The 12,876-nt window shown below is 46.2% G+C and overlaps 1 protein-coding gene across 13 annotated transcripts in view; it reads left to right on the top strand.

Annotated features, from left to right (window-relative positions):
- Positions 1-12,876, top strand: part of MEI1 (meiotic double-stranded break formation protein 1) — a 56,059-nt gene that overhangs the window by 24,895 nt on the left and 18,288 nt on the right. For 11 of the 13 annotated variants that reach the window (XR_010591784.1, XR_010591782.1, XR_010591781.1 and 8 more), the window contains 8 exons: positions 1,154-1,265; positions 1,920-1,980; positions 3,840-3,937; positions 4,724-4,898; positions 5,002-5,149; positions 5,667-5,951; positions 9,624-9,789; positions 12,041-12,145. Coding sequence is in view for 7 of the 13 variants with exons in the window: in XM_065563042.1 (XP_065419114.1) it covers positions 1,154-1,265; positions 1,920-1,980; positions 3,840-3,937; positions 4,724-4,898; positions 5,002-5,149; positions 5,667-5,951; positions 9,624-9,789; positions 12,041-12,145 (1,150 nt within the window). In the remaining 6 variants the exon portion in view is untranslated. The remainder of the gene's footprint in view (positions 1-1,153; positions 1,266-1,919; positions 1,981-3,839; positions 3,938-4,723; positions 4,899-5,001; positions 5,150-5,666; positions 5,952-9,623; positions 9,790-12,040; positions 12,146-12,876) is intronic. The other 2 variants (XM_065563050.1, XM_065563060.1) reach the window with 1 other exon arrangement.

The raw sequence follows: 12,876 nt of genomic DNA, 5'->3' as shown, positions 1-12,876 counted from the left end.
CAAAGTCTCTGAAATAGCATCCCACCCAAATGATATAATAAATGACAGGTTTTGCCACTGCTGGAGGTGATGTATGTATGAACCACTCTCCCTCTTCTCCTCTCTCAAGGCCTGCCACTGACCTGGCAAGCAACAGAACTTGCAAGTTCCTTTTCATATAGGCTTATACAGTATATTGATTAACCTGTGGAACTTGCAGCCACAGGACACTATTGAAGTGCATAGCTCCCTAAAGCAAAGAATAAAGGTTAAAAAAAGGAGCAGACGCACATAGCTTTGTACTGTATTTCTTACAAATCTATCACTACACTCCTTACAGACGTAGGGCCATAATGAGCAAAGCACTTCAGTGCTTACATCTGTCTCTATTCAGCAAAGTGCTTAAGCACATGCTTAAGTCCCATTGATATCAAAGCACACGCTTAAGTGCTTTGGTGCACTGGGTCCTCAATAGCTGAACAGGAATACCATTTACTGTGATTTTGTGTAGAGTAAAAATGACAGTATCAGTCTTATGCTTCAGGGCAGAAGCTGATTAACAACTGCAACCAGAAAGAATTTTTATCCTTGGTGTAGAATCTTGCAGTTAGGAACAATTGTTCAGAGAGGGAAGTTGTTAAATCTGCCTCTGAAACACCTGGCATAGGCCACCATCTGAGGCAGGATACTTGCTGTCAGCAGTCTTGTTGGAACAAGAGCTGTTTGACTTCAGTCACATTTGCCTGGCTTTGTAACTGTGTGAGACTCACTGGAAGATCACTGATTCCTCCTGTGTGTGCTTGCATGTTTCTCACCACAAAGGCATACGCGCTGACTCCATGGGTGCTCTGGGGCTGGAGCACCCACGGAAAAAAATTAGTGGGTGCTCAGCACCCAACAACCACAGCTGTTTGGCAGGCCCTGCTGATCAGCTGTTTGGCGGCTGGCAAGAGGTGCTCAGAGGAGGGGATGGAGTGGGGGAGGGAAGAGGCAGAGTGAGGGTGGGGCCTTAGGGGAAGGGGTAGAGCAAGGGTGGGGCACTGGAGGGGGGGTGGAGTGGGGGTGGTACCTCAGGGTGGAGCAGGAGTGGAACACCCACCCAGAAAAATGAAAGTCAGTGCCTGTGCACAAAAGGATACGGCATTTGCTTGCTGACCATTTCCTCTCCCCACAGAAGCACTCAGAAAGGACTTCCAGCCCAGCTCTGATGGAGGTTTTCATATCCTCCCTCAGCACCCTGTTCACTGTTGTGCCGAGCATGCATGAGAAATTCTCTAGGAAGCTGGGTATGCAGAACTCTGACATCGTAATTCACTGTGCTTCTTTACACAGTGAATAATCTGATTAACCTGGGGAACTTGCTGCTGCTGGATATGATTAAAGCAAGAGCTTAGCAAGATTTCACATAGAGCCATTTATTTGAGTAAGACTAGCATCTGCACTTATGTTAACCAGGATAAAACCCAGGGTTAAAAACAAGATCTGCTGGGTGCTTGAAGGAGTTTACCCTATAGCATAGCACTTCAGCTAGGTCCGTTATGGGAGCTTTGTACTTTTCCTCTAAAGCCTCCAGAATTGGCTACTGTTGGAGACAGGAGATCAGACAAAGTGTTTTATTTCCTCTATATCGTCTGTCTTATTTACTGCCTTCTGGGTCAGAGATGAAGAGGAAGTCACCCTCACCCTGAGCTAGTACACCTGGCAGTGTTTAACTCTTCAGTGAATCACAGATATGCTCTTCTCTCCAAAATCTGGAAAAATAATTTGCCCATGGAACCTAAAAGAGAATGAGCCTGGCAGATGTATTCTGTCTGGGGTGACCTGTCTTGTTTGCCAGCTGTTGCTTTGAAAAGCCAGGGATGGTTGTTTGTTACATGAGGTCCTGCATTCTGTGCTCTCATGATGTATTTATCTTCCCTCCTGCTCTGCCTTCTCTCTAGCATCCTCTTCTTTCATCCGACTGGCACTGGAGCTGAAGGCCAAATTCTGCACTGGACAAAGGTACTGTCCTCTATATTGAAACTAAACCAAGAGTTTCCATTTGAGAAAAGAGGAAATGTCCTATTCTTGCAGCAGAATTAAATGCGAATGGATCTGAAATACCCTCTGCTCAGTTGGGCCAGCACCATTTCCCTTCATTTGTTGAAAGACCTAAATAGTAATTGAAAAGGAAAAAATTAGATGGATGGAGGTGGGATGAGAAACTGATGGTGTAATGGAAAAGTGAACTCCAAATTTTGCCAGAACTGTTTTAAAAGATCCCCAGTAAGGAACATGCTATGCAGGTTCAGTAGAATGGTGCTGCTGTGATGGAGTGATGACACTGGATGCCATGGAGAGGAGATGTTACAGCAGGTTCCATCTCACTGGCGCTCTGGCATTTCCGTAACAGAACATATCATCTGTATAAATACTGGTGCAGAGATTAGAAGGGATGGGGAGGGTAAGAACGCTAACAAAATACATTATGCTAGGTCATTTCTAGCAGAGCTTGGAAGCTTATGGATAGAGCCCCACGTGCATAGGCGACACATAAGGGGATGTGTGGGGTCAAGTGCCTCCCTCCCCCCCATATTTCTGTTTGGCCTGCCGGGGCATGGGGAAGGAGAGGGGGCTCCCTACTCCCACTGCACTTGCCCCCTGCACACTTAGCCCCTGTCCCTAGCAGCCAGGCCCAGGTGGGGAGCAGAATGGGTGGGATCAACCGCTGCTCTGGCAGCGCAGCGGCAGCTGCCTGAGAGAGAGCCTGGCTTGGGTGACAGTCCTCCCCACTCCTTCTGCTCCTTGTCTGGGCCCAGCTGCCAGGGACAGGGGCCGAGTGAGCTGGAAACATGCTGAGGAGGAGGAGGGACTCTGGCTCACTCAGTCCCTGTCCCCGGCAGCCGGCTAAGGTGGGGAGCAGAGGGGAGGGGCAGGCAGGCCACAACCCCACCAGGCTCTCTCTCAGGCAGCTGCTGCGCTGCACAGATTCGGCAACCCAGAGTGGTCAGCTTCAACCAGCATGAGAAGTGGCTCCCTCCTGCCCCCCCGCCCTGGCCCAGCTGCCAGGGAGAGCGGGCGAATGTTGTGGGGAAGTAGAGTGGAAGAAGGACAGAGCCCCTGCCAGGTAACTCTAGTGGGGGAGAGCGTAGCGGCCCCGGGCTGGGCACCGGCAGTCGCTGGACAGAGGAGACATATGGGGCGGTCATGTGTCCTCCCCTTTAGGTTGTGTCATCCCCCCCCTCCCCCAGATTTGCAGGGTTCTACTTATGGAGCACTTGCTAATAGTTTGCAGCAAGCAGGCTAGGTATTGGCTCTCCTTGTATCCAGCTGCTACATCTCATTACAAGAGCAGTTAAAAATACATTTGCTGTGATCCTAGTATCGCTTGTCCACATGAGCAGGTGTGATAGTTAAAACGGGGATGTTTTGTGATTGCGATTGGGCAGGGAGGTGGTCTGCGACTGGGAATAGATGGGCAGGCTGCCCAGGAGACACTGGGCTATAATGTGATGGTCCTGTTCTATAGGGGTCTCTGTGAGAAGTCCTCACAGCCAGGGAGGGAAATGTCTGGGATTGTGTTCTTCTCACTCTTTTAGGTAATTTTTTTGCCACTCTTCAGCGTTAACCCCTGGAACATAACTTCTCTGATAGCTCTTCACTGCCGTTTGCTATTCATCCCAAAATGTCTGAGGTGCTCCTGAGTCTCCTGGAGCCCCAAGCTCTGGGTATCATGTCTTGACAAGGGAGATGTTGTGTGCAGTTAGTTGTTTCCCCGTAGGCTGATGCTCTCCTGTCAAATAAACACGAAGAATCCTGAGCCTGGAGAGGATGCATCAGCCTAGATCTCCATTCTCATATCTTTTTGTTCTCCCTTCAAGTAACCCTGCTTTGAATCAAGCCTGTTCCAGCTTCCTCTACACCATGTGCCTCAGCCTTCATTCAGCTGCAGAGAAGATGGAGGACTCTTCCCAGCAGGGCAAGTTTGATGAAGGAGACAATTTAATCTGGTTCAGATTGGGTGGACCCAGTCTGCCCCTGATTTAAAGGTTTTTCAGCTGGTTTAGCTTGTCTGCCAGGGAGGCAAATCGGGCTTTTCTAAACATATTTACTCCATACTCAAAACCAAGCCTTGAGCCATTAAAAATCCATCCCTGTTTCAGCAATCTCTGTGGCTTGACTGCATGGGAAATTTACTGGCATAACATTGCTGGTATAATTATACCATGATATGCCATGTCGGCACCAGGATATTAGAGATACTGTGATAGTTATGCTGATATAACTCTCAGTGGGGACCCCATTCTCCTGGAATAAGAGTGCTTTTTCCCAATTTAGTTGCACCGATAATTTCAAGCCCTAAGTGAAATGAGTGTGTCGGTTTCTCACTCGAGTTCTGGGTGGGTGCAGGTTTCTACACAAAAAACACTCTCACAGTTGGCACTAATTAGTATCTCTCTTGATGGCCTCAGCAGAGAGCCAAGGACTGAATGGGCCATGAAAGCAGAACTCCCTTCTCATCTTTAGATATGGTCTCACTAGGTTGGGTTGAGGCATGTACAGCAGATCTGCACCAGAGAATCATGCTTTGCTGTTGCTTGTACTATATCTGCTCTGGGGATAAATTTATCAGCCAGATCCCTCCCTGATTTTATACTCCTGACTTTGGGGTGGGGAACTATGCACCCCTCGCTCCAGACCTCTCTGCCTTTGCTCTGGTATTCCTGTGTCCTTCCTGCCCTTCTCATGCTGGTTTTGTTTCTAGAGCGAGAGATGTCTGAGCTCCTGCAGAGGAGTCTGCCCCAGTTAAACTGCAGTGTGCCTGAAAGCCTCACCCTCCTGTCAGAAACCCCAGATCCCTTCTGTTCAGATGAAGCTCTTCGTAGCCACCAGTATTGCCTCCTGCTCCTCTTGTACTGTGCCTATGCCCTGGAAGACAGGTGAGCCAAGCCGTGTGGTTGAGGAGGGGGCAGCACTGTACACAGATACCAGAGGGTGCAGCCTGTCATCCTTACTGTTCCCCCTCCCCATCCTCGTTTGCAGGTTTGTTCCAGAGGCAGAATTATTCTCAGCCATAAGAAATTTCCTTCTGTCAGTGCAGGACCAGGGAGACTGTCCCCCTCCTTACGTCTTCAGAGCCGTTCTTTACCTTCTGGCTGTCTGTCAAGACAAAGGCGAAGCCTTAGACTCGGTAAAAGCTGATTTCATCATCACCAATCAGAGCTTCTTTAAGTTTTTTACTTTCTCCCCTCCACCCCAGAAAAGTGACTGTGTGTGATGGTCAGTGAATAGACTGGGGGAGCTCACACCATGTGTACTCTCAGGTTATTTAACTGTGACAAACACTTTGGGATAGAGATTGTATTGAATAAAGTTGTGTCCATGTGGGAAGGTGTTTGCATGATGGGTAGTCCTGGGAGTGCACGTGAATGCTGTTATAAATTCCATAGTTTCAGTCTTCTGAGAGCATCAGCAGCTTCTGCAGCAGGCTTTCTAACATTTCCTTACGGCTTTTTGCTGGGTCAGAGCACTGAACAGAGCTTACAAGAGTTTCTTAGACTTTGTGATTCAACAGCTTTCACAAGGACTGTATTTAGTTGGTATTGATAGGCTGCATAAACAGGGCACATAATTGCACTTCTCACAATGGGGTCTCATCACATCATCTTCATCTAATGGTAATATCTCTCTCTCTCCACTCTTGTCAGAGTCCACTATGTGCCATAAGGAGAGTCTTGGAGAATACATCAGATCTAAGCTTGGTCTATATTCATCATCCTGTTCTGCTTAAATTCTTCCTGCGTTACTCTGAGCTTATGGGCAGATTCGGTCGCCGGATCCTCCAGCTCTGGTTTTCCTGGGAAGACTACAGTCAGATTGAGACTGAAGATGCTGTCTCTGGGCTCTCCTCTGGCTTGCCTGATTATCCGAACAGCTTTACCACTTTGCTTCACATCCTGAAGGGCAATTCCAGTGTTTTACTCATTTTACTGGTATGTGACTTTCACAAGGACAGTTTGCCATCTGTGGCCCCGATTCAGGAGAGCACTTAAGCACATGGATAAGTGTTTTCTTGAATAGGGGCCTAAGTGAGCAGTCTCACATATGCATATGCAGTCACAGACAGTGTTTGATTTGTAAAGAAAGAGGTGCTGGGGCTCAAGCAATAACCATAATACTGTTCCTAGAACAAAATGGCACCATTCGGCAAGGTCATCCTGCGTGGAGGAGGCTGTTTTGCAGAACAACATGGTGTCCTCCGCGCAGAGTGCCCTCTGCACACACCATACAAGCGAGGCCATGCCTTGCGTGCTAGTGTAGTATTACATGCTTTGCTATAAATGTCACAGCCCGCCACTGACAAGAGAGGGGCCAAGGCTGTGCCCCGGCACAAATTAAGCTCTGGTCACAAACCAGACATGCATACCTGACATGGGAAATGGGATTGTGGGCCTTTGTACCTGGGCAACCTGCCCAACCTGCCTGGAGGGCCTTCGGCAACCCAGATAGGTAGTGAAACCCATCACAAAGGTGCTGCGTAACTGCATTTGTTTATACATGGTACAAAAAAATTCACATGTACTGTGAGCTCCTTGCACACAGCTGGTTAATCTCTTCAGTGGTAGCTTTGCAAAAAGCTGCTCTGTTAACGTGGGGACCGTGATAGGCTATTGATGGATAGGAAAGAAAGGGAGGAATAAAGAGCTTTAATAATGGCATGTAAAGGCTAGAACTGAGGGAGCGTATTTATTAACTGGGAGGTGTTTCTTTGTGCTACTCCCAGGATTCCCAGGACAGTAAATAGCACCCTGTGCTCAGGGCCGGCTCTAGCATTTTTGCTGCTCCAAGCAGTGCAAAAAAAAAAAAAAAAAAAAAAAAAAAAAAAAAAAAGCAAGCTGCGATCACGGCGGCAGCTCTACCGCCGCTTCATTCTACGGCAGCAATTCGGCGGCGGGTCCTTTGCTCCCAAAGGGAGTGACGGCTCCGCCGCCGAATTGCCGCCGAAAGGGCCGGACGTGCCGCCTCCCTCTTCATTGGCCGCCCCAGGCACCTGCTTGCTAGGCTGGTGCCTGGAGCCGGCCCTGCCTGTGCTGCTCTTACAAAACTGAAATCAAAAGCCTTTGGGATCAATGAGGCAAGGTCCTCCCAGCAGTTGGAATAATGAGCCAGACCCTCAGCTGCTGTAAATCAGTGTAGCTCCATTGAAGTCAGTGATTTGTTGTTATTTCTTCCCAAGCCTGATAAGGATACTATATATTTTTCAGAATAGAGACCTATTTCATTACTAAAACTACTAAGCTTTCAGATCAAGTAATAACACGCTCTTGGATAAGCAACCTCCCAAAATAATTATGAAATGAGGTAGGTTTTATTATGAGTAGGCACACACAAGGCAGCATACACAGGGCTTGCAGTGCTGGTACATCTGGCCTGGTCTAGGAGATTGCAAAATATTTGTTTCTCTCCAGTTACTGAAAGGGCCAACAGACAGAATGGCCATTTCTTAGAGAAATCCTTCACCAGTTGGGACTAGGTTCCAGAATACTAAACCATATTCAGGCGCTTGATATTTCCAGAGCATCAGTGAAAGTGAATGATGAGCTGACAAATCAATGTGAATTAAAAGGATGACTTACCTACCCCATTATCTTTCACAATAATTTTGAAACCTTTCATCCAGCAAACTAAAATCAGGTTAAATATTACAGGTATAAACAAGTAAAAGAGAAACAAATTGCATCATTTGTGAATGATACTATGTTCCTGTTTTCCCATTTTCTCATTGCCATGCACTCCTACAGAAGGAAATTAAGTTAGCTCTGTTTCAGGCTTTAAAGTAAACTACAGTAAATCACAGATATTGGCAATTCACCTCTCTGCAGGGGTACAGCATGATCAGTTTGAATTTAGATAGGCTAATAAAACAGTCCAGTGTCTTGGCATAAATATTCCATCAGATATAAACCAAGCTTATGAGAAAAATAACCACCGCCTGTTAGGGCAAGTTAAAACTCTTGTAAAATGAAAAGACTTGTCACAGGAAGACACAAATGAATATCCTTCCCAAAATGTTTTATTTGCTTAGCTGTTCTTATTAAAACTCTGGATTAGATAGGACAGATGGTGCGTGGCTTCATTTGGGACCGTTAGCTCCTGAGTAAAAAAAGAAAAATTTTAACACATACAGTGAAGACATTCTGCCAACTTTAGATTATATTCCTGTCCTGCACAGATGAAGGCCACCCTGGAGTGAATTCAAGACTAAATATAAGCAGTAGCTCATAGGAATGGTGTTGTATTGCATTAAGAACAAAGGACTTTTTGGGTCAGACCACTGGTCTATTTCTTGTGGTGATCAGTATCCTGCACCTCACAGGAAGATGCAAGAAACCCCATAATGGAAGATTACGGAAAAACTTGCTCATAAGGGAAGTTTTTTCCTAACCCTGGGAAATAAGTGGTCAGCTCATGCATGTAAGCCTAAGGGTTTCTATCTCTTGGAAATATTTTATCCTGTAATGTAATTGTGGATGTTCTCATTATCCATATAAATATCTAATCCTTGCTTAATAGAATTCACATCTTTATATCTTGTTGCAGTGAGTTCTGCAGGGCAATTATACATAATTGCGTGAAGGATTTCCTTTTATCACTATGAAATATGTTGTCTTTCTGTTTCACTGAATGTCCCCTTGTTCTGTATTACGAACTAGGGTAAATAGAAGCGCTCAATTTACCTTCTCTGAAGCATTCATTACTTTTATACTTCCATTGTGTCTCCTCGTACTCCTCTCTGAACACTCCCCATATTTTCAGTCTCTCTTCATATGGAAATTTCTCTATCCTTCATATGGCCTGTCTCTGAATCTGTTTCTTTGTAGGTCCCAATTCACCAAAGCCCTTAAACATAAGCTTAACTTTAAGCACATACTTAAGTCCTTTCCTGTTCAGCAAACTCTGAAGTACATGCTTAAAGTAAAGCACGTGCTTAAGTGCTGTGCTGAATCTTTGCCAGAGTTAGTGGGAATTTAGCTATGAGACTCCAGGAAGGGCTATTCTTGGGGAGGGGCCGGGTGATGGACTAGATGATCTATACATGTCTTTTCCATTTCTAATTTCTGTGATTCTAGGAATATTTGGTTTATGTATCACACAATTGATCACTTTTATCCATTATGTTGCTTCTATATGTGCTAGGCTTCTAGGTCAAGAACTTTAAAAACAAGTGCCTAAAGTTAGGCTCATTAATCCATATTTAGGCACCTACCATAAGTGGCCTGATTTTTCAAAGCAGCAGTTCCCCATGAGAGTGGCAGGCTGCTCAGCACTCTTGAAACTCAGGCCACTGATTTGGGTGCCTAACTTCAGGCACTTGTTTTTAAAATTCTTGGCCTTCAGCTTGCACTACTTCCTATGCCCATGCACTTGATAGCCACATATCAATACTTTAATTCTAACAGCCCACTTAAAGAAGGTGTGTGGCTATCAAAGAGGGGAGCCTTCCTGTGTTATACAATACACTCTGGTTAATGGCCAAACTTAGTTTGGACATCCACATCGCTAGGGTGTCATTTTAGGAAACAGTGTAGCATAATGATAGTGAACAGCAATGACTTCTGCTTAATGAGGACAGAAAGGTAATGTCTGCACTTCTTCCCTCTCAGGACCTGGTCTGCTTGAGCACCACAGAAGTGGCTCACAAAGTTTTGGTGACCTTGAGTATGTTCCTGAAAAGAAACGAGGATGTTGTTGTCTGTGACCTCCTTCGGAGTCAGTTTCTACAGATCCTGCAGAAGCTTCTAGTGGAGAGCAGCTCCACTACGTTACAAGGTGAATCCGACTTGTAATTAGGGACCCACACCCTGAAATTTGTGAAAGGACTGGATAGCTCAAGGGGGTAACTCTAGGATAAAAAGCCTTTGATTTCAGAGTCACTGGTTCTAATCTAGGCCTTGCCCACGTAGGAAACCCTCCTAGTGGAGATCTGAGTTATACCAGTTCCCTGAAATACATAGCACCTACATTAGGGCTCATGCTAGTAAAAAAAATCACACCCATAACTGACATAGCTTTGCTGGCATAAGATTTAAATGTAGACCAGGCCCTAATTGCAGGGCTTGGTCTACATGCAGAAATTTACTGGCAGTACTGTACCACTACAGTTACACTGATATAACTCCTCGTGTGGACACACTTTTATTCCAGAATCCATGTGCCTTTTCTGGTTTGCTTATGTCACTGTGAAAACAGTATAAATTAAACTTAAAAAGGGCATTCTGATTCTGGGGTAAAAGAATGTGCCCCTGGGAAGTTACATCAGTATAACTAGAGCTGTAGAGTTCTGCCAGTAAATGTCCTCATGTAGACACATTCTCAGGTAGCTAGTGGCTGAAAGTCATTCCTGTCTCTTTTCTGTTCAGTTCTCTATGCAGCATGAGTTGGTGGGGCTCAAGACAGTTCCTAGTGCATAGGCAACAACATGAGTGCAGGTTATCCCACCTCTGCCTACTGTGGGGTTCTTATACCTTCCTCTGAAGCATCTGGTGCTGGCCACTATCAGAGACAGAGTATGAGGCGAGATAGACCTGAGGTCTGATCTACCTACCATTGCAATACCTGTATTCCTAACATCACAGGCACCTGCTTGTGTTGCGGTTTATGCTAGCTGTGGCCCAGTTATTCATAGTTTCATCTGGGAAGCCAACGACCGAATGAGCCTTGGAGACTTGAATTCTTTCCTCCCACTGCAGGTGGCCCCTTTGACAAGGTCTGTGGCAAATCAGGGAAGGGGCAGTGTATCTGGAAAACTTGTATAAATAACCAGAGGGCTTTGGGCTCAAGTTCTCTGAACCCCAAGTGGATTTTAAAACAGCAGTTAAACCTCCCCTCCCAAAAGGAAAACCCCCTAAGCAGCATTGGGAAAAGTTTTTCTAAGGCTATGGTAATTTATCCTGCATATATCACTCAGACACACATACAAACACACACACATATGTAACTATTCACCTGTGTGCTGCCCAGCAGAGAGAGGCTCAGGTGGAGGCAGGGGAGGAAGGATGGCTTTGTGGTTAAGCTTGAGGACTGAAGCTCTGGAGACATAGTTTCAATTCCCTGCTCTGCCCCAGCCATCCGTTGTGACCCTGTGCAAGTTGTTCAGTCACCACGTGCCTCAGGTTCCCATCTGCAAAATGGGGATACTAATGCTCCCTTACATCCCAGGGGCATTGTGAGGATTAATACATTAGAGTGTGAGGTGCCACAGAATTGGGTTTGTTTAGTTTGGAAAAGAGAAGACTGAGAGGGGACATGATAGCAGTTTTCAGCTATTTAAAGGGGTGTCATAAGGAGGAGGGAGAAAACCTGTTCACCTTAGCCTCTAAGGATAGAACAAGAAGCAATGGGCTTAAACTGCAGCAAGGGAGGTCTAGGTTGGACATTAGGAAAAAGTTCCTAACTGTCAGGGTGGTTAAACACTGGAATAAATTTCCTAGGGAGGTTGTGGAATCTCCATCTCTGGAGATATTTAAGAGTAGGTTAGATAAATGTCTATCAGGGATGGTCTAGACAGTATTTTGGTCCTGCCATGCGGGCGGGGGACTGGACTCGATGACCTCTCGAGGTCCCTTCCAGTCCTAGAATCTATGAATCTATGAATCTATAATTACCTAAGACGGATAACAGTTTGGATAAAAAGCATCAGAATGGAAAGAAATGCTTTCCAGCTTCTCAGAGGGTTTTGGACCCTTTTGTAAAAATGTAGGTGAGAGAGTCCCTTAAATGGCTCACTAAGAAAGTGAAATCCAAGTTCTGTGCTGAAGGGGCTCTGGCCTCCTGGGAGAGGAAGTATTACCCCCTATCCCATCCCTTTTTCTCTTCTCTAGCTAATCTTGAACAGTGTTGGTGGGACCAGCTGTTGAAGGGAAGGAAGCTCAGCCCTGATCTAGAGTGAACAAGGGGGTTGGGATGGCAGAGATGGTGGGAGTCAGTTTACAACTCCCCACCCCCAGCTCCAAAATGTGCAGTACCTATCAGACAGCAGGAGGATGGAGCGCATCGACCAACTCTTCATATCCTTTCTTAGCTAGCAAGAACCTGCCTCTGTTGCTGAGACTTCTCTTCCTGGTGCAGCTGAGGAATGAGGCTGAGAGAGAGCTGGACAGCACAGACTTCAAGCTGCTTCACCATGGTAAGCCTCTGCATCCATTTTTTTCCTGTTGGGATGTGATTCTGCATTCCCCAGGGTGCTCTAACCCAGCGGTTCTGTACTGAGACCAAGAGCCTGGTTCTTATTGGAGTGCAGGTCCCGTTACTCTGCCCTGGCAGTAAATTACATCACATTTACAGTCACTTAAAGGTCCCTTTCCACTGCCAGAGTGTGGTGTAAAGAGTCTGTACTATATAAATGAAGATCAAGCTGTGAGACTGTTTCCTCTGCTTCCTGCCTTTAAAGCACCTTTGTTGCCTGAGACCTCACATCAAAGCCAAAGTTTTTTTCCCTTTGGGTGGGACTGGACTGGATGCGAATGGAGTCCATCATTGGTGCCCTTTAGGCGGCAGGAGTGGGTTGCTGATGTGCAATGCATTGCCTGCCTGTGTCCTGCACCAGTGGCTGAGCAGATGGTCTCTGCCGTACTCATAGTCCTGGGAATGAGGTTTGAAGTGGAGGATACGTCTAGTCTCCAGCAGCCACAGGGAACCAGAGAATGAGGCTGGGTATTGTGCTTAGCTCTCACATGTAGCTGGAGGGAAATGCAATAGCCAGGGCTTTAGGCAGCTGAAAATTACTCCAGACTCCTTCAGACAAGATTTTGAACCTCTGATGCTCCTTTTTGCCTATGTAGTTATGTCACATCTCTCTTTCCCTTCTGAAACCCATCTGTGTACTTCTGTATCTGTCTCCACTCCTCAGGAGCAGAA

This window comes from Chrysemys picta, chromosome 1 (genome assembly GCF_011386835.1).
Source record: "Chrysemys picta bellii isolate R12L10 chromosome 1, ASM1138683v2, whole genome shotgun sequence".
Lineage (NCBI taxonomy): Eukaryota > Metazoa > Chordata > Testudines > Emydidae > Chrysemys > Chrysemys picta.
Note: the sequence above shows the minus strand (reverse complement) of the source record. Positions and strands in the feature narration are given on the sequence as shown.